This window comes from Hippocampus guttulatus, chromosome 5 (genome assembly GCF_054856545.1).
Source record: "Hippocampus guttulatus isolate MCC_2025c chromosome 5, RoL_Hgut_1.0, whole genome shotgun sequence".
Classification (NCBI taxonomy): Eukaryota; Metazoa; Chordata; class Actinopteri; order Syngnathiformes; family Syngnathidae; genus Hippocampus; species Hippocampus guttulatus.
This window is the reverse complement of record NC_141265.1, coordinates 17,063,923-17,086,268: the sequence shown is the minus strand read 5'-3', so window position 1 is coordinate 17,086,268 and position 22,346 is coordinate 17,063,923. Positions and strand designations below refer to the sequence as shown.

Sequence of the window (22,346 nt, the reverse complement as noted above, 5' to 3'; positions counted from 1 at the left end):
CAGTCGGGTCACCCGTATCGCAAGGCATCGCTGTTTCATGTACCGATCTCAGTTGGGACTTTATTTTCAAATCTGAACCAATTCAGAGAAATAAATCAAAATATTTTTGAAGGATAACCACATTTGTTTCGTATTCGTTGGGTAGCATTCAATACCACAAGGCAAGGGCTAAAGGTTTCCACATTTCACATGACAGACAGAATGAGGAGAACAGCCGGCAAAACAATTATCGGACTTCATATTGCCCCAAATTAGGTGTGACTGGCGACCGCTGACCTGGAACTGGACGTGAAAGGAAAATAGGACAGTATGATGAGGAAAGTCACGCATGAGACCACAGACGACACAATTTTGCATATTATCTTGATGTCATGATGTATCTAATCTGCATATTCTTGTCTTCTTATCTCAGTGAAAGGAATAATTTGTCAGAAGAGAGTTTTTCTTAATTTTCTTTGGTATTTTGTACCTGAGCCTTTACATAGCGCGCATGCCTCAGCCTCAGCCATCCAAACGGCTTTGCATTGAAACTCGAGGGTGGCGGGACGAAAATGTGCTTTGTCTGCTCAACGTGGTCGAGTATCGCCTTTCATTTCATTTTCAATCTAAACCAATACAACTGTTAAATTGACTCCATTTCATCTTGCTGAGCCACTGATGGAATTTTCCTTGATGTGAGAATGCCTACTCACCATCCTACAAAATTCCTGACTACTGCTGTGACCCACTTTGAATTTCGCTGCAAACTTGGAGATAAAATGGCTTTGCTGAATTGGCCACATGAATGCAATGAGAACAAACGTCCCTCAACTTTTTCTGTGGAATTCACTGAGTTGGTTTGACACATGAATTCAATGCGATCACTGAATGCAGTCTGAAATAAAATTTTTGGGTAAAATAAAACCCATATTGGGTTATAAAAGTCTTACATTATGTATCCGGAGCTTCTGCTGTTCAGATCTCCAAATGGCCCTCTTCAATATCAATGCAGCGTACTTAATTACATGCTCTCATGGGTGCCAATCTGAAGAATTCTTAGAAAAAAGGAGAACCCCTTATAGAGAAGAACACAGGGTGAGTCACTTACTTATAAATCACGTAACTCCAATTTTACTCTGTGAAATACAGGTAAAAATCTCAGATGTTGTCTTGCATCATGGCATTTAAAAGTAGCATCTTACCTTTTAATGAAAAAGACAGACTGCCCATTATTATAAATCTGCGTGTTAACACCTCCGCCTCCCATCCAAAAAGTCAGCTTGTTTTGGTTCGAAGACGTTTCAAAGTTTCAAGTCAAGCTGAGGTTATGTTAAAAAATCACGATCACACTCTGCCTCAAGCAAACCAGCAAGCACATACATATACAGTAGAAACATATACGTGCCACAATCAAGCGCAGCGGTAACACATAATTATCGTTTCAGAGCTAACGTGAATGAACCAGGGGGAACTAAAAACAAATGAATTGACGAGACAACAGGGCACACCTGGGTAAGAAGAGTGGCTGGAGGAAGCTGATTGCTGATTGCTAGACACAGGGAGACAGAAAAAATGGACAAAGGGAAAACATACCAAAAACACCGGTTTCTAACACATGTGGAGAAAACACACTTTTTGTGAAAAGAAACAGTTACTTTGATGCTAATTTTATTTGTGTGTGTTTTTTTTTTTTTTGGTGACATCTGAAACTATCCATCCATTCATCCATCTTCTGATCCGCTTACCCTCACAAGGGTCGCGGGACGTGCTGGAGCCTATCCCAGCTGTCTTCAGGCAGTAGGCGCGGGACACCCTGAACCGGTTGCCAGCCAATCGCAGGTCACACACTGACAAACAACCATTCGCGCTCCAAATCACACCTGGGGACAATTTTGAGTGTTCCATTAGCCTGCCATGCATGTTTTTGGAATGGGGGGGAATAATTATCAACAATTTTCTTTTGCTCATGATCACACTTAAAAAAAATGAAATAAAATAAACCCCCCAAAAAATAAAAAAACACCTTGTTTAGAGGAGACCTTTAGAGGTGCTGTGACATTTTGGTGACATTTCATCTCTGACAAGACTTCCAGAAAGATGTCGATCTTCAATGTGACTCTTGGCTTTCATTACTATTTGACATATCCCAAGCCATTTTTTCCCCTCTACATGCTTTCTTAATCCATTCAACTCAAAGTGCATTTATTTGACTTTGTCAAATGTTGATGGTCCGAAATGGCAAAATGGCGAGAGCACAAAGTGCTACAAGAGACGCTTCCATCTTGAGCACTTTGCAACCCCTGCCGGGAGCGCTCATGTCACTTTGGAGCTTCAGTGCCAATGTTGATCAGTGGAGGTGAAGGATGCGTTCAGTCACCAAAAGCTTATGAAGCGTAGAGGCCCGCCTGTAAAAGCAAGGCAAGGTTAAACCAGATTTGACACATTTAGGCCATGTCGCATTTGAGCAAGACAACGCCGACTGTATGTCCAGTTGAACCGTTTCAATGCAGATTCCCTTTAAAGAAGTTTCAAGTGTAACAATGGACTGCCATGTCACTTTAACTCAGCTGTATGAAACAAGCGCTGATCCGGCAGTGGAAGTGTGTGTTTCATGACGGTGGTTACGATCAGTGAAATGCATGACGCACTCGTTTGTCATGCATTTGATTGCAGGCAATGCTTGTGTATTTGATCCTCCGGCTCCGCAACTTGACCTATTTCACTGGGATCAGGAGAAAATCGGCCATCCAGTCAGTAATTCGATGTCTGACCGCTCTGTGACCCGCCATAACGAAATTTACAGGAATTAGAACAGGGATTTTAGGAGCGGAGCGTCGTCTTGCACTTCATTCATGATCAGTGAAACCGTTTTTACGTTTTTTGGGGGACTTTTACACCAAGTATTAATACAAGGGGGTGAGATGACGGTGATGTAGTAGATTAGTCTTCTGACATCATATAATTAGCACGGATTGAGCATTTCAACAAGGGTCAGCACCCTTTCCTTCCTGATGTTTATATGACTCTATCCCACAATTACATTACAAATATGACAGAACAACATAATGATTTTTTTTTTTTAAAAGCGAAACATTCCATCCTACATTCATTTTCTAACCCGCTTATCCTCACAAGGGTCATGGGTGCTGGAGCCTATCCCGGCTGTCTTTGGGCAGTAGGCGGGGGACACAGACGAACAATCATTTGTCCTCAGACTTGAAACCTCGGGACAATTTAGTCTTCCATGAATTTACCATGCATGTTTTTGGAATGGGGGAAGAAACCGGAGTACCCTGATAAAACCCATGCAGGAGAACATGCAAACTCCATACAGGAAGGCCGGAGCTGGAATTGTACCCTGCACCTCTGCATTGTGATGCAGACGTGCTAACCAGTGGGACACCGTGCTGCTATAGATCCTACATCATAGTTGGAATGATTATGAATAATTATCTCAAGTTGTGCTGAACTAGTGATGTCTTTTTTTTAGCAGTCAATGGAGTGCAGTCTCTTTTCAGGCCGACATGACATCAGTGAAGTTTAATTTCATAAATGCTACTCTCCTCTTTGGCTACTTCTCCAGGCCGCATTATTTTGCTCAATATGACACTAAATAATACAGGTAATAAAAAATGAAAAATCATAAATAATAGTTATAAATGTAATCAATTGATAAATTCCACAAACAGAAGATGATTTAGGATTTATTTTTTCAAATGGACTTATCATAGCTCAAAAGTAATTAACTAAGCTGAACAGTTCACTGTAAATATGACTTACTTTTTGATGTAATGACAGTATAAGTGAGCGATGAAATGCTGCGTCATTGAATTAGCAAGAGCGGTTTCAGAAATAAGATCATGTCAATTGTCAGCCAAGATGTCGGTGCACAAAACCCTGAGCTTTAAAACCTCCAGGCGTCTTGTAGTCGATCTCCAAAAGGAAACAAATAGTACTTTTCCCGCGTGAAACCACAAGACATGTTTCGGGGCCTGATTGATTGAACTTTCTTTGCAGCCATGAAAAGAAATCACGCCGCTCCTGCTGGACTGTGCGCCAGCTCGCATCAATCACGGGCCGAGCGATGGCTCGAGCAGCTGACATTCAGACAGGAAGTCTGCCACTTTGCCTGCAGACATGCGTCCCATAACGAACACACAGCAGCGAAGGGAGCGATAACTGACATTCTGAGACGACATATTTGATCCAAAAGTTGCTTTTTTTTAAAGAGTTTTGAAGTAGGGTTCTCTGTTGCCCCGCTTTATTCCTGCTTTCAGAGTGTCCGTCGTTTCTACCCGTGTTCTACGTGGACCGTAAATTCTGTGACTCACTCGCACCCGTGTATAATACGACCACCCAAAATCACCCTTCAAAACCATTTTTATTTATTCACTTTAACGCGCAATACATTATTCAAGTACAGTATGTCTCATCATCAAGAACAGTGTCGAAGGTCAAACTGCATCAGGTTGCAGTAGCTTTTCTTAGAATCAATCTTTATTCCCCAAGCATGTAAACATACAAGGAATTTGTATCCGGTAGTGTGAGCCGTCGTAGTATTGCACTAACAAGCAACAAATAACAAGAGAACACGGAAACATTCTGTTTCGCAAGAAAGCATCTGCCTTGTTTCTGAGGAACACTGGGGCCTACTATGCTTCTGTAATGGTGGCTCTATATCATCCCTGCTGACTGCTGGGTATGAGAGCCAGTGTCTGACAAAACATATATATATATATATAAATAAAAAAAATAACACCACAAAATGCCATAAAGAGAAAAAATGTTTAGTCTGTTGGTTATTTACTGGACAAGGCAGTTAAACAGTGACGCAAGTGAACCTTTGTGTTTTTTTCCAATCATGGAAATTGGTGGAGGCTGAGGAATGGCGGCTGATGTTTGTTCGGAGACATCTTGGAGCGAGGCACTTTTCATACTGTTCATGTTGGACAGCTTGAAAGCTTCGCATCGGCCTGACATTAAGGTGATATTTCTTCTCATCCGCTCTCCGTTTGTTAAAAGATTAAAAGATTTGTGTTTCAAATAAGCCAAGAATATCCTTGATGTGTAGATTTCTTCTCTGTTATATTTCTATGAATACAGACCGGAGAGGAGTTGAATTAATTAAAGTATACTGTTCTTTTTTTTTCTTTTTTAAATCTGTCATCTTTTTAATATTCTTTACATGCCGTCTTTATGTTGTGGCTCATGTTGCCATCCAATTCCATAAATCAAAGTGTCCATAAATCAAAGTCTTTTAAAAATGTTGCTATTTACAGTCTTTGTAATAGTTTTTTTTTTTTTTTTAACCCGCGTGAATCTGCCATTCAGCGCACATTGTCTCAGTATCGGTCCAACACCAGTGGCCCCCTCCCACTCCCTTTCCAATTTTTTTCTGCTTTATGCATTCTCCATTAGCGAGGTGTCAGCACACTTTGGCGCCACTATAGATCGTCATGTCAAAACATCGCAGCAAGCGGTCACCCGGACTCCCTCCACGGGCCTCGCCTCCGTGAAGGCTCTCACACATTGTTCTGCTCAGCTGATTTGCCGCCACTCTCATTATTAGTAATACAGGTTCTCATTTGGAAAATGGCACCACTTCGATGGGATTACCTTGTTTGTAATTCCCGTTCAGGGGCTAATTCTTGCAAGGGAACAATAATCTTCTTACTGGTGATATTCTCCTTTTTTTGTCTCCAACTGGCTGGTTGTATTTTTTTTATTCATTTACATTTAGAAAAACATGCTCTGCTTTTTTGTTAGTCTTGGACAGAAGTATTAAAACAGAGTTGTTTACATGCCAATCAAAATGTGATGGAAGTTGACTTGGCAAAGTGACTCATGGAACACCAGATGTGAGAGATTTTACCGGTGACGAGCCCATATGCAAGTTTTTGTTTTGTGATTAAAGAGAAAGAGAAACCTTCAATGGCCAGGCAGCAGAAAATAACATATTTCCTCACGATTTGGACTGTTTAACATGAAAAAGTCACGTTTTGTATGATGGTAGAGGACCCAAAAAGCAGTGGGGCAGGAGGAGCGGGTTGGACTGAAGAAAATGGATGAACAAAAAATACTTACAGTAGTACACTGGAAAAGCTAACTCAAATACTTTACACAAACAAAGTCATGAAAACCACAAGAAACAAACCAACCAACCAATCAATCAACCATAAACCCCTATGACAGAAACACAACATGACAGGAACACAAGGAGCCGACAAAGACTGACAGAACCGGGCGAACTAAATACAAACAAAGTGGCGACACAACGAGAAACACCTGGACAAGACACAAAGACTTGAGGCAGCTGATTGGTTAAACACAAGGGACCCGCGTGATGAGAACAGGTGGAGACAAAAAAGCCACATGAGGGAACAAAACCATCGTCATTGAAACAAAAATGATAACAGAATAGATAATACTTTTTTCCCTTTTATTTATATATATTATTTTTTTGTGGAACAGATTGCCCTGTTGGTTTCCATGTCTATCTTGTAGTTCTTAGGTTTGGTGTTTGTTTCTCGACTTCGGCCTTCCTTTAAGTGGTAGAATCTTTTGAACCAAGTACTTGTATTTGCTGGCATATGTATATTTAGTATTTCTACTACTACTTGTGCTCGAGCGAGGGTGGGGGGCGTCCCATCCCTGTGCGTTAAGCTGACCACGTGCACCGGATTTTTCCAGAGCTGGCCATCTTGTGCCAGCTGCTCCGCGTCCTCCACGGCAACTCCGTGTCGTTGGAGGTCGCCCTCAACGACGTTGAGCCATCGGGTGCAAGGCTTTCCTCGTGGTCGTCTCCAGCCTGCACTTTTTCTTTTTCAACTTTGGTCAGCCGCAGAGCAGTTGTTTCACTCAGCGTTTAAAAGATGAGGGAGCTGCCATTTGCATGCCATTGATTTATGAAACTAATAAGTCTGCGTAAGACCTTGTCATAAAGCACATGCTGCACGTTTACACGGGTAGCAATCTATGGTAGCTCTGAGCTAGGCCACTGAATTCATGTGTCATCTGTCATGTGTTTTAATAAGTTGTAAAAGTCTTGATCATCGTCATTAGCGCCGACAGGGAGGAGGGGGTTTTAATGATTAATTATCACTCTAAACCAGAGTTATTCATCCTCTTCAGCTTTTCTTTTGAAAAAAAAATTAAAAAAACGTTCCTTTGTTCCAGAGCGCAGATGATTAAATGCCTCCTTGTGTTCGCTCCACCGAAAATGCTGAATTGGAACAATGGTCGTGCTAAATGTGGAACTGTGATTTTATTCTTTGCTTTTAGAATGATCAATTTTTTACCAAAGTGTTTGTGACACACATGCAAGCCAGCTCATGTTTGTTCACTGGAACGCACCTGAAATATTGAACTGATTTTTGTCGAATTAGACTTGTTTCTCTCTTCATTGAAACACGCTTCATAATGAACTTACATTTTTGGACGTGCTTGGCATTCACAGTTGAACTTAATTTGACTCTGAACTTTTGAATGCACATGTCCGGCTGTTCAATTTTTCTGTACTTGTTGTTGTGCTCCGACAACGAGCTGGACCTTAAAATTCATAACTGCAGTTTGATGGAAGAACGTACCAAAACATTTACTGTTTCAGTTAGAATTGGTATGCTGTTCCCATATTGACATCAAGTTGGCACCTCACAATTGATAGAAAAAAAATGTGCATACAATATGAGGCTTTAAAAACAAGAAGTGGCCACTGGAGCTTTCTGTAGTGTGTCACGGAGTCATCAGCAAGATGCCACAGAGATACGGAGCTGCTGGAAGGGTCACAGAAGGGCTTAAAATTGGAGATCCTTGGAAATTCTGCGTCAGTCACCGGTTTCTTCCTTTTTCGAGAAAAGCAAGTTGTGCAAAAAGTAGGCTCCAGATATGCTCAACAATTGGGCATTCAAATGTGTACCGATGATCAAATGAAGTTGCAAGGGTTATAATGTATTTCACATTCATCCTGAAGTGTGTTAGTAGTAATGTTTGTTCCAGGAGGGTTTTTTTTTTGGTTTGTGTATAACAACTGCACCAAATTCTGACCATGTTTATTTTATTTTTTTTCCTTTTTGCACTTAGGGCCTTGCCACCCAAACCCTTGCCACAACAGAGGGGCATGCGAGATCAGTGAGACCTACAGGGGGGACACCTTCATTGGATATGTCTGCAGTTGTCCTCCTGGCTTCAGTGGGGTTCACTGCCAACACAGTAAGTTGCACCACAACTTTTTGTGGTGAATGAAACATACCGTGTCACCTTTAACCTTAGCCAAAAAAAAAAAAAAAAAGCTTTCATCAATACTTTACATATTAAAATACACTTTGCCTCATCTGCGATATGATGCTTAGTGTTTCTGAACATACTCACCGCAGGCGTTCTCTCAACATGTCAATTAGCAAGCGCCCGCTGACTCCGACCCCGACCCGTTACACTAATGATGCTGTTCCACGAACAACACTGATATCAGATGAGTTGTTTGCTTACATGTAATCTCGTTTATTTATGAAAAGACATAACACAAAGGGAAATGGAAAAAGTCAGCGTATCGGTATCACATTATAATATTTGTCTCCAGCCAAAAGCAGTGCGGCGCTGGCAAGCCTTCTCATCATAATTCAGTTATTGTTTCCTTTTAAGCCCTCAGGGTTGTGGGAAGCTGATTTGAAATGGGCTGAATGCACTAATGTCTGCCAATTTTCCTCACAGTCATTACGGTTCAGTGCGAGAAAATGAGTGAGCGAGAGAATGGGAGATTGACAATTCGTCATCTGGAGAGACAAACAATCGTATTAAACGATAAACAGACATAAATAATTGCTGCTATAGAATGGCAGACATGCCGAGGAAAATGATCATCTCCCACACCTTGAACTGCAGGCTGACAACAAGCAAGACAGATACGATTATTGGATTCAGGTTTTTGAATTTGAATTTTAATACATTGGCGGGTTTTTTTAGAAATAAAGATTGCTCAAAAATTTAAATCAATTCAAAAGTGAATTCATCTATTCCAGTGTCCATTATAAACTTGAATCAAGTGTATGTTTTTTTTAAGAATATTTTGGTATTCTTGATAACATACACTGTACGTGTCCGCAATCTTCATACAACAGACGAAGTTTAATCACTCCTTAAAACTGAATGACAGGAGTGTCATAACTTACCTTTACAAATGCCTCAAGTGTAAAACTTAACAACTGTAAAATATATTTTAAAAAATCTCTAACTTTTAAATACTAATGTGTGTGATTGGATGAGGAGCCAGTGGAATGAGAAAGAAATGCAAGAAACGCTACTTGGATGTCTTCTTTGGCGACAAGTGTTCATTTTCACAACAGAGGGGTCATTGATCAACCACTGCTTGTCTCAGTTTCAGCTTTTACGCGACCGTATATTGTCTTGAAGACAGTTTTACGTATTTTTCATGCTGTACCGGTCTCACTATTTTATGAAATATAGCCACACACTTCAGGCTAAACCAACCACCGGTTGATTTCAGCGAGGCATCCATTGTTGCTAAAATGTAATTGCTGCTTAGCTGTATTGCAGAAAGGCTTCCTTTAATAAGGTTACATGTTCAGGCAATCAAGACTACTGAGGAGCACGGTCGTAGTTCAACATTAAACCAAAGACAAATCCGGAGTTTTAAAAGCGGTTTTGTCGGCTACCCGACTTCTAACACACTATCTTGTCTGGCTTTTACCACATTTGCTTTACTGCTCTGTCAGAGCCAAATCCAATTTCACACCTTTGAACATTATCCTTAATACGTGCATTACATATCCCGCTTGTTAGAGCTACTTTGTGAAGCTCGGCTACAAATGTGTCATACGTGGACGAGAAAAATAACTACAAGTCGCCTTGCGTTTTCTAAATGGACTGTACTGTAAAGGCTTAAAATAACTTATTGGAAGAGCATTTTTTTTTCTAATTACTGACTTCATTTGAGGTGCAATCCACCCATTCTGAAGAGTATTCAGGTGACCCGAAGCAAGGGTTTAATTCAACAATAAAATGTTAACAATATAAGGAGGGAGTTGTAAAGATGCAGCAACTGAATATTTTACCAAGTATTTGAGTATCCTACTGACAATTGCATCGAATCATCAAATATTTAAATATAAAATGCATGATTGCTTGATTAAAGAGCAATTATTAATACAAATGAGAAAAAAAATAAATGTACTTAAATACTGTCATTTTACATATATGGTACTGTAACTTCTCACCATGGTAATAAACACGACACGTTTGCTGGCAGTCGCAACCAACAAAAAGGCCTAGCTCTCCACAGGGCTAATGTTATAGCACTATCATATCGTGGGCTAATGTTATATTTGTCAGGTGCATTATGAATCTCACTGATTTGCGTAACATTCATATTTACAGTGCTTCAGGTCATACGCGGCTTCACACTGGCGGAGAGCAAGGTCTGTGTTACAACAATTACACGCCACGGTTGTCACCTTGCGTTTTAATCTGGCATGCTCCCACACTTATGCCATCTCCCCGCGCCGTCATCCGACTCGCTTAGCTTCCACCTGGACATGTGTTGTGCCCGCTCGCAATTTTGATTTTCCCCAAGTCAATGGGAAGTGCAAAATGCTCATTTTTACTGGCAAACTGCAATGCAAAACGTCTTATTTTGACCCTTCCAGCTACGTATTTTGGCTTACTTGTCATGTCTTTATATGTCTTTGACAGCTATCGGCTGACATTATACTCTGAAGGTAATCACAGTTCAAAGTCTCTGCAGACTTGTTTCACATCAGAGAGGTTTATGCCATTCAATTTACTCAATACGTTTCCAGTAAGAAGAAATATGACTTACACCACCAGACAGCCCATTAGCTAATGTTGTGTATTAGCATTAAATGAGTGTTTCCAAGCTTACAGCTATTGGCTTTTCCAATTGAAGGTTGGCTCTAGTGTGACTGATGTCATTGTTTGAGTCTTTATTCTCACCAACGATCATCTTTTGTAATAGTGCGTGTCATGAACCACCGTGACAACAGAGCTCGCGCATTGTTATCGGGAAAGGAGTCAAACATCGTAATGAACTGTCACAGAGTATAGATAGAAAGTGATTGCCTTGCTCGTCATGAGGTGCCAAAATATTTTAGGGGCGCATGCGCTAAGTTTATCAAGGACAAATGAAGCATATTATAGAGATTTGTCCACCAGCAAATGTGTGTTATTTTTTTTCCTTTTCTCACCACAAACTGTAAGTCGCGCCGAACATGGCAGTGGCCTGTTGAACAAAAGAAATGAACAGCGCAACTTGAATTGCTGATGGTTGTCTTTTTGATGGCGGTTGCTGACGACGGACTTTTTGCCATTCCTCTTGGAACACGGCAGTTGGGCGGAACTGATAAGGACTAAACGTGAATAAGACAGACAGCGTATTTTGTTCATCGACAGTCGTTATCTCGGCTCCTGCCACAGGACAATCTGTCCGACTTAAATCTGCTGTGCGCCATGACTTTTAATCAATTCCCTTGCCACAGATCACAGGCTACCTTTCATCAGTCTGTGCTGATGCACCTGTAGTTTTTCTCTTCATGTTCATTTATATCCGCGATAACGTTCGCCGCGCTGCTGACATCTACTTGAATTTTAAGTCGGCTAAAAAAACAGTCAAATGAACTTTTCCGTTCAAATCGCACATTGTAAGATAGTCGTAATGACAACCGTGTTAACGCTGCATTTCAGACTTGTGGCACGGTGGAAATAGTTCACACCAATTTCTATGCATAGAAGCTTGTGGTCAATAGCGAGCACCGCATCGACCTCATGTCTACTGTCTCGTAGGTCTTTTCACTCTTAATCGGAGTGCAAGTACACGAGAATCTCACGTTATTGCCAATTCAGACAGTTTTTGTCCATGTTCATCAATGACAAGCTACAGAGTTGATTTTATGACATGTACCAAGGCTACTTCATAAACCACGATCATAAACGTCGTCATCTACATGCATTTGCAGAGTGGTCAGCTGATTACCTTTTCCGGATCCTTTTTGCATCAAGAAGTTGGTGTACAATACTTTCCATACTTAAAATGTTTCCCCTCTTATACCATTTTTTTTCCTTCTTGGGAGGGGTTAAAGTCTGACGCACAACCTTGCACAGCAACGAACTCGCATAGCAGCACTTCCAGATAGCAGGATGTGTGATACAAGGTTACAATTAATTATAAGATACAAGTTAACAATGTTCAATATCAAATTTCTACGACATCAGCAGATGCATATGTTTTGGAAATGTGAACTTTTCAAACCAGAACCACAAACAAGGATAACATAAATTCTCACACATATTCCTTTAGCTGCTTTTCCTTCAGGAAATCGAATGTTGATTCATCGTAGTAATTCAACGAAATATTCTATAATGTGCCAGTGTGTCCACCAAATCTGTTTGCTATTCATCCAAGCTGCCCAAAGCCATCATTTATTTAAGCAGTAAAGCTGAACTCATTTTGAGGGAAGATTTTAACCTCACCCTTCAAAAATGATACTGCGGGCGCAGGCTTAGCTCAATTGATTAAGATGTACAGCTAAAAAAGTTTGCGGAAATGTTTGCTCAAGGAAAAAAAGTTGCGATGTAAACAGGCTGAAGAAATACTTGTCCTGAAAAAGTTTCAGTCAGGGTGCCTTGGGTATGTTCTTGTTTTTTTTTTCTACTTCGGGTCACAAAAGTTGTGAAGGATAATGGATATTATGGTAATCTGCTCACCAGTTTTGTTCTGCCTGTGCTTTGGTGACAGCTCTGGCTGGAGGCATTAGGGTCTCTGTCTTTCTCATAGCAAATCCAGTAATGTAAATTTATCTCCAAGTTTGTGGTGAATATTATTATTTTATGCTACTGATTCTGTGCTCTTAGTTTATAGAAGCCCTGAGCGCAACAGTGACTACAAAAACGCCGATTACCTCATTGTCTTTTTTATTTTAACATTGATGTTACCGTTTGGTTTGTTGTTGTTGTTTTTTTTTAAATCACGTAACATGGCTGCAACAGACAACCTGGCTACGTACAGAGGAGCTAGTTTACCCAAGTAGATTTTCTGTTGCCAAGTTAACAGGTTTTCCGTCTCATCTCGTAATTATGCTTCATAAAAGGCAACCGGTGACTTTAATTCTCACGAAGAAAAAGAGGTACAGAATCATTTTGACATTGTTTTCCATGTGACAAGAAAGGAGCTGGTGGAAAGCAATTTACAGTCAATTACACTGAACTGAATTAAAAATGTCATTTTTATTTTTTTTTTCTGGGAAGGAATTAAAAAAAATGTTTTATTAAGGCCGTCCCAAGAAACCAGAAATGTGTCTGCTTCTTTCAAGTCAACAAGTCTGGAGTTTACATGGCATTTCTCTTGATGCCCCAATAATGTTAACCTGAAACCTGATAACATGATTGGCTAACTGTAGTGACCGCTTTCCCTAAAAGAGTTAAACACCAACACAACACAGAACGACTGGAACAGTTCATATGCAAAAATATGGCAGATTCTCAAGTGTTTTTATTTTTCAATCCCTTAATGTGACGTATACTGTAGAACATAGGTGTCAAACTCAGGTCCTGGAGGGCCGCTGCCCTGCATGTTTTCCAAGTCTCCCTGTTGCAACACACCTGATTCAAATGAACAGGTTCAATGTCAGGCTTGCGCAGAGCTTGCTGATGATCTGATCATTTGAATCAGGTGTGTTGCAACAGGGAGACTTGGAAAACGTGCAGGGCAGCGGCCCTCCAGGACCTGAGTTTGACACCTATGCTTTAGAACCTTATGGAAGCTACCGTATTTTCACGACTATATGGCGTCATTAAAAGTCTTAAATTTTCTCCAAAATGGACAGGACGCCTTATAATGCGGAGCGTCTAATGTATGCGCAGAGTTCCAAAGCCTGACTGTGAGCACCTCTGGCCAACACGCTGTTTATATAGAGAAAAGGCGGAGTGAGTGACGACAGGCATGCGGAAGTCCGCCAATGAGTGAAGGGTGGGCGTGTAAGAGGAGGCTAAAGGCACGCCCCTCACAGGTACCAGTCGCCAATGAGTGAAGGGTGGGCATGTAAGAGGCCGCGAAAGGCACGCCCCTAGCAGGTACCAGTCGCGTGAGTACATTGTAAAATGGCGAAATAAAGTACAACCGAACTCAGTTTTGCTTCCGTTGCCTTTTTAAAAATGTGGTTTTAGCGTGCGTGCATGCATGCCGTATGTTTAAGCTGGCGTATGTTTTACCATGCCTGGCTGCGCCCAATAATACAGTGCGTTTTGTGTATTTGTCAAATACAGAAATAGCACCCCTTACTGAGACTGCGCCCAACAACACGGTGCGCCGAATGGTCGTGAAAATACGGTATTTTACAAAGTATAGCGCCTGATCTCTTTTCAAGACAGCTCACCACACTTAAATCAGCGACTGTATCACAGAATCATTTTTGTCAAGGTAAACATGGTTGTAGGTGACACTGATAATCACATGTAATATATGTTTTAATTTTAACCAATACCCATGAAACAAAATACTGTCAAAGTGTTTGGGCGTGTAACCAGTTGAGGGAAGATTTCTTCTTGTAGTCCAAGTGAACACACAGGCTTGCCGCTGTGCTCAATTATTGTGCGATAGATCTTTCGGGAGGACACGGCTGTTTTCTCCTACTGCATTAGCCCACCCATGGTTCTGAGTCTTTTCAATCTGCGGTCAGATACATTTACAGCAAGACATGAGAAAAGTTCCACAGTTGACCAAATAGCTCAAGAAATGACCGCAGTTACGCAGCCAGACCTCAAGTCATCTTTGAACATTAGCTCACAGATTGGCTGTGAATGGTCAAACATGAGAACATAGCTCAGGTTAGCTCATTTATCTCGTTGGTGAAAAAAACAAAAGTAATAATCGGTTAATAACAACACACTGAAATGCATTGCCTGGAGGGATAGAGAATGCTAAAATGGACAGAAGCATTGCCAACAGACCTGGAATAACCGGATGTAGTGGCATCAACCTGGACAGGGTTCAGGCTTCTGGGAGTTGCAGATGCGGTCATTCTCATTTGCACTCTCACTCTGTAATCGGCCACGGTTAAATTACTCTGACAGAAATGTTCAGTTTTTTTCCTCATGCCTTCTGAGCTGCTAATTCACTTTACCATCCCAATTATCTTGTTGTGGCTGAACACTAACCTGCAATGCTGGTCCGTTAGTCTTTCCTGTTCTTAGCACCACTCTCCTTAGTCTGGATAGTGCTGCTTTTAGCCACCATTGGAGAGCTATGATCAGATCGGACACAGAAACGCACCCGGATAATTTTTATTGTTTTAAGTTGTTTCGACTAATCTAGTGGTTGTTGGCCTTCTTTGTCAGACCCATCGCTAATACCGTATATTCCTCAGTATAAGGCGCTTCGGAGTATAAGGCACACCTTCTATGAATGGTCTATTTTAAAACTGTTTTCATATAGGGCGCACCGCATTATAAGGCACATAGAATAGAAGCCACAATATGAGCTGCAGTTACATCATGTATCCACTAGGTGGAGCTACACTGAAGAGAATACAATACAACACAGCTTTATTTATGTAGCGCTTTAACAACTGCTGTAGCTCGATCTTTACAGAACATTTAAAATACTACATCCAAGAAATCAGAATATTGATCCATTTATAAAATGCATCAGATTATAAGGTGCACTGTTGCCTTTGGAGAGAATTTAATGCTTTTAGGTGCACCTTATACTGCGGAAAATACAGTCTTTTAAAAATGATGTTTTGTATTCCACACATAGCCGTTGGTTTTTGAAAAACGGATGTGTAAAATATACTATTTTCAATAACATTCTCTGGAAAGTTCGTTGTCTGCAAGAATGCCGGAATTTGATTCCACATGTCTGTCAAGAAGAAGGTAATGAAGGTGTAAAATCAGTCAGTCAGCCAGCCAACTCCTCCTTTTCAAAGAAGCCATTAAAAAAGATGCATTTCTTGAACTTTTCCTCTACTTTTTACCTTTTTCTGTGAAGAGGTTCAGGCGACGTGTTTAATCCCCCCTTGGCTTTAATTCAGATACACTGTGACCTTGTGGCCTCTCCAGGAGCGAAGGACCTGCAGGACCTGGAAGATGGTGACAGCATCATCCCAGAGGAATTTCTAAACCCTCACACTCAATTCTGCCGTCGGCTTATGTCTGGCTCTCGAAGCCATAACGACACACTGAGAAAAGCTCGACCAAACAATCCTGCATTGAATCTCGACAATCAAATAATTAAGGTGCTCACAGGAAAAAGGTCAGAGATGCACTTTGTAAACATACATCTACTCCGTAATCCTAAGCGTTCAGAAACCATAGAACTTCATGCAAATAATTCGTACTTCCGCCAGAATACGTTTGCAATACTTTCTCTTCTCAAGTCATATACTTGAGCAGAATTCAAAGACAAGGTCAGCGAGGATATTTTTTTGAAAAATAAATCAAAGTCAGAGCGAATTTCGTCTGGTGAAAGTGCTGAAGCATCTTAAACTGACAGCATCAATATTAAACTCTTCATAAATCATCCGGATGCCAACCTCAATCAAGAATGTTTTTAAATCGATAAACAATTGCTGAGTCAAGGTTCCGAGTCTCAATTCGTTTTTGTTTTTCAAAAGTAGCTTTTATGTGTTTTTGCTTTCCGTTGAAAGTAATGACTGAATACTGCAATTGCCACATAAAGGCACTGACTTTGCCTGCCAATTAGTACACTGAAAATCAGTTGACCTAAAGACGGACTCTTTTTTTTTTTCAACATCAAGCCATTTTTAGAAGTGTGCTGTATGGGTCTGATAAAAATGACAATTAATTGATTGCAATTGTTGGACACGAGGCCACATTTAGTTTTCATGACCTACACATTCAGACTGTCCCTTACACAATTACAAGTATGGCGGAAGGCAGGGGGGGAACACATGGAGTCTCTAACCAAAGAGCCTTTTTAACCCGTTTCATCAAAGAAACCACGGGAGCCACAAACCTTTTGGACATCTAAAATATAAGATTGATTTTCAACTCCTTTTTTCTGTTCCTTTCCACCGCAGACACCCGTTTGAAGCGGCAATATGTCAGCACCTTCACCAAATTGGATGTAGCCACCCTATTAGCCATAACAGCAGCAATTAATAAAATTGAGGGATGCGTATTTACTGTAAACATTGTCCGTGGTAATATTTGCAAAGGGCACCATTCAAGACAGTGACAAGTGTCGCGCAGAGTATGGTAAGCATAAAATATATCGAGCAAAGTAAATGCTGTCTCAAGGCCAATAATAATAATTCCCCACCCCCAAATGCTTTTTATGTGCCCCCTTTAAGCCTGAGGACGGATATGACTCCAGAATGAAATGTCTCCTTTTGACAAATATTTTCCTTTCAGAAAAAAAGATTTTTGAGCGTTTGTAATTCCCTCATTCATTCCATCAACATTATATTGCCCACTCCAAAATGTTGCTCTTTTTCTCCTCATTTGGTGATTGTCACTGCCCTTACATGACATTCACGTGAACGGTGACAGACACTTACCTGCACATCGTCTTGTAAAAATATGGCACGTTAGATATATTTGGCCATATGTTACGGTCGAGCGTCACTGTTGAAGTGTCATCAGTGTGTTTGGCGCAGTATAAAACATACTAGTTTCGGTGCAGTTTTGTTTTGCATGTGAAAACTGAGCTGAAGACAAAAAGAATGAAATCACTTTAACGTTAGATGGAGGTGAAAAAAAAACGTTTTCACCCTCGAGCTTCGTTGTGAGCATGAGGTGCTCTTTCATTTGTGCCGAAGTATGAGTAGATCTTTCACGCCAGTACGATATTGCAAAAAAAATGGAGAAAAGAAATCTCTCTGGAGAGTATTAAATGATGTGTGCATATTCATCAATTGCGGTCAGAAAAGAAGCTGCGTTATGAGCAACCCGGGACATATTTGTGTTGTTTAGCTTCCATCACCGTCTGTTATTCAGGTACTTACCGGAGTGAAAGCTTTTATGAAGTCTCACTCACCCAATGCAAAAATCATGTTATGCCTTTTATGCGGACTCCATATAAAAATTAAATGACCTTCAGTCCAAGACATCGTTTAAATTATCCTCTTAAAACATCTTTAATAAAGTCTTCTGTCATTTTGCTAATTAAACCGATGATATAGAGTACATGGAGTTCACTGAGTAAAGTCATTGGGCGTCTGTTTTTCATATTTATAAATTCATAATGTTATCAAGAGAATCGCAAGCTTTTTTCTGTATCGAATCCAGCGTCTGACTGCTGGACCACCGTGATGCTCATCAGCAGGGAGGCTTTTTCCAGGCTAAACTCTTGCACTGTAAGGAAGCGGGATGATTACTTCAAATAAGGTTTTGAGTATTCAGGGTCAGAGGCTAATTATACTGTCTGTATCATTCATGACAATCACCGAACAAAGAGGTTCAAGCAACCTTCCGAGCCTGAAGGTCAAGAAGGATCTGCTTGCATCTTTTTTTTTTGAAACTGAGAAGTGGCTTGCTACGGGTGGCCTCAACTTAAGATAAGATAAGATAAGATTCATTTGTCTCACAATGGAGACACGTAGCTAGCGTTATGGACTTTATCTGAAGACGCTCTTCCTACATAGGGTCAGTTTTTACCTTTCTGGGAAACAATGAATGGCAGAAATGTTAAAAAATTGGATTTTCTGTCGTTAATCTAGTGGTAGATTTGGTGAACTAAAATTGTACGAATTTTTGAGGATCCCCCCCCCCCCCCCCCAAAAAAAAAGCTTATGTTGGGATCAAATGTATTTTTGGAGACATGGTTTATACATAAACAAACCCGCAACCACATGTTCTGAATTTAATGTATCTCAAAGGGAAACTTAAATGTTTGACTTGTTTTCTCTTCAATAAAAGCCATGCATTGTTTTACTTTGTTTGGTCTCACAATTCCATCTATATGCTAATCTAAAGTACTCTTCTACCGTGACCTGGATGAACCGGAACACAGTTTTACTCTGGCCATGTGTCCGCAGCAGCTGCAGGCGGGCACCGGTGAGGTCATTGCAGCCCAGTAGAAAGGTCACCACTGACCCATACCGTTGCAGAGCTTCGGGCATGCTCCTGCTCCCTGGACACACCACAGCCAATTTACGCTCACGGCCGGCCTCGGTTCCTGACATATAGCACTATTCATTGCTCTCATTATTGTCCAACGGAGACACTTTCCAGAGAATAATAGGAGGTAAGGCAAAGAAAGAGACATTCCAGGGAACTGATGAGAGCTCCTTTAGAGTCGTACCACAGACCAGGAGAGCAGCTGTTCTATTTGTTTTCCCCTCACTCATACCCTTGACCAAAGCGTACGGTTGTCCCGCATCGTATTGCGTTTCACTTTTTCCACGGACTGGTCTTACTGCTGACTCACGAATAATAAAGCGTGAGCGAGGAGGAAAAAGTGGGTGAAAGACAAAGATTGGCGAGTCGGTTTGTGATCATTTCACACTTGTAAAGGAAGTTAAGTGCAATGCGTCACCTACATTGGAGAACTAGCTTCCAGAGCAGCATGACTACGAGCCAGCACAGTTACTCGAGCTCATTTCATCGAGTTTACCACCGCTATTAGGAATGTGTTGTCATACCCTTGCTTTTTTTTTTTTTTTTTTAATAAATGGGAACAAAATAAACATAAAGCACATTCATACACTTGCTGCTATGCCCACAAATGATCCAGGGGCTCAACACACAGACTGGCGAACGTGAGCTAACAGCAGCTAACCATTCTATAATTTTTTGATTTCCACATCACTTCAACGGACCAGGCCCCAACGATTGAATCCACACACATTCAAATTCACAGATACTACAGTATAGAAAATCCATTCATTCATTTTCAACACCGCTTATCATGAACAGGGTTGCGAGGAGTTGCTGGAGCCTATCCCAGCTGAAGACACACTACACTCTGAACTGGTCGCCAGTCAGTCGCAGGGCACATATAAAGACAAACGACCATTCACACCCATATTTGTCACTGAGTGGGAACCGATCCCACGCTGCCCACACACAAGTCCGGCGTGTGTACCACGAGACCATCGGCGTCAACAGTATAGAACAGTGGTCCTCAACTAGAAAGGCTGTAGGTCCACTTTTATTTATTATTATTTTTATAAGACCAAGGCGGTGCATGCACGGCGGTCATGGGGAGCAGGGCTATATGCCAATTTAGTATGGTCAAGCCAAGCTTATACAAATCAACACTCCTCAAAACCAACCAATAATGGGGTGCATGAAAATAACAATTATTCACTCTGCCAGTACACAGCAAATATTGAGAGGTATTGTGTTGAGGCAGAGGAACTCTTTTATTTTGTTAAGTTGTGCCTGCTTAATAATAGAAACAGCCCTTTTAGGGAAATAAGACATTTTTACTTTAACTTTGTTAAACAGTAGTTGTCTTTTTTCCCCTTAATTTAACAAAAGCAAAACAAAATACTCATTTTACCAAAATAAATACTAAACATGAAAACAAAAATATCCTTTTCATTTGTACAATTCCCCTTTTCACATCCCCTCTGAAATCACTGAAAAATATATCAGAAGAGGAGTTCAGAACCATTTTAAATACTGACACAAGGGAGCACAGGAATGTGCAGTGCTGTTCTTCCACTAAAGGTGAATGCAATGTCTGAGGCATGCAAATATTATTTGATGACGCCATTGGGACGTTCATTTACCATGTTGCGGTGTTCTGCTGTTAAACGGCTGCAAAGATCCCCGGGTAGACGGGAGCAAAACTGCACACAATCGAAACCTCCCGCGATTCTGTGTGCGGCTCTCCTGTGCTGAAGCTGTGAGCACACTGTGGCATCGCGCATGCGTCTGTTTCCTGACACAATCATCCATTTTGAATGCGTGACGCTTATGTATGGGCACACCTTAAGTTCAGAGGAGCCAATCAGCGCATCGTTATCGCCGACATGCCCTGCTCAGCCAGGGTCTGCAGTTCGTCAAACATTATACACACACAGTCGCGCTGCTGCATCCTCTGCAATACATCTGTTCGTGCACGCAAATAATAAGACGGATAATTTTAACAAGCGATCGCGGTAATGCGCAGATTATAGTCCAAAAATAGAAAATGTATAACGTAAAAATCACTTTATAATTTATTATTTTATACAATTTGCCGAGGGTCCGGACAGAGGAGGTCGGCGGTCCGGTCGTGGATCGCGGTCCGCCAGTTGAGGAAGACGGGTATAGAACATGAGGATGGTTAACCCAAATGGACTAAATACCTGCACTTCACATGCATATGTGAAGTGCAGGTATTTATCACGGTTAAGGGTAAAGTATGAGCCTTAATGGAGACTTCTTTCTTCTTACTTTTTTCTTTTCTGATTGATATAAAAATGATTTATTAGATACAATCACATAACGGGGTAGGACTAGATACGTTTTTTACTTCTTCCTACTCCCTTGAACATAATAACTGTGTTGTATGAAGATTGATTTCTTTCTTTTTTTATCTACCTTATTTTCTGTCAAATTATTACTGTATATATGTTTTATGTTCAATAAACAAACAAACAAAAATATGTTGTATTGGTTATAATGCATAACACTAATTAAAAATATATAGAGAAAAAAATAAATATATGATTTTTACTTAGTCGATTTTCATCTATCTCTGGCGGTTCTGGAACACAAATTTGTTTGTCACAAAGAATGACTGTATAAATAAATGGGTGGATATTTTTAACTCAGTTCATTGCTAAAAGCTTTCAGCGTGTTCTGGTATTGGTGTTATTATTATTTGGATTTTTTTTTTTTTTTTTTTTACATTTTATTTGATCGTACAGGACAATAGAAGAGAGCATATTCAAACACACTCACGTCCCCTGAACTGGTTCATTTAGCCGATCACTGGGTGAGCGTCTTTCCCTTCCATTACATCTGTCTAGATTCCTGCTCGGTCTGTCATGCTGTCACTCTTTCACCGTCTCCTTTTCATTCACTACTTTTAATACATTCCTTGAGGCAATCACCCCCGCCCCCCAACCCCCACCTCCTTATGATTTTGAGGTAGTGAAGTCCTGCTCCTGATCTCCTTGGGGGCTTATAGCTGCTCATAAAATGGAGGTAAATGGTACAAGTGCTCTCACTCTGCTTTCTTCTGTCGTGTGTTGGGCTCCAGGCTATTTTATTGGCTTGCCTATAACCTCCGCATTTGAACCGAGTGATAAAAAAATAACGCGTTATGAACTTCAAGGAGTAACTACAGTGTCGCGCAGTGCTGTGGTGAAATAATTCTGTCGCCGTGTGTGTGTCCGGAGTGGGCGCAGTTTTCATTTTTCTTCTACCTACCAAGGACTAAGGCC

General features: G+C 40.8%; 1 protein-coding gene across 3 annotated transcripts in view; it reads left to right on the top strand.

The window, feature by feature from the left end:
- Nucleotides 1–22,346, top strand: part of edil3a (EGF like and discoidin domains 3a) — a 77,746-nt gene that overhangs the window by 20,538 nt on the left and 34,862 nt on the right. For all 3 annotated transcript variants that reach the window (XM_086112014.1, XM_086112013.1, XM_086112015.1), the window contains one exon: nt 8,059–8,187. In XM_086112014.1, the coding sequence (XP_085968140.1) occupies nt 8,059–8,187 (129 nt within the window). The remainder of the gene's footprint in view (nt 1–8,058; nt 8,188–22,346) is intronic.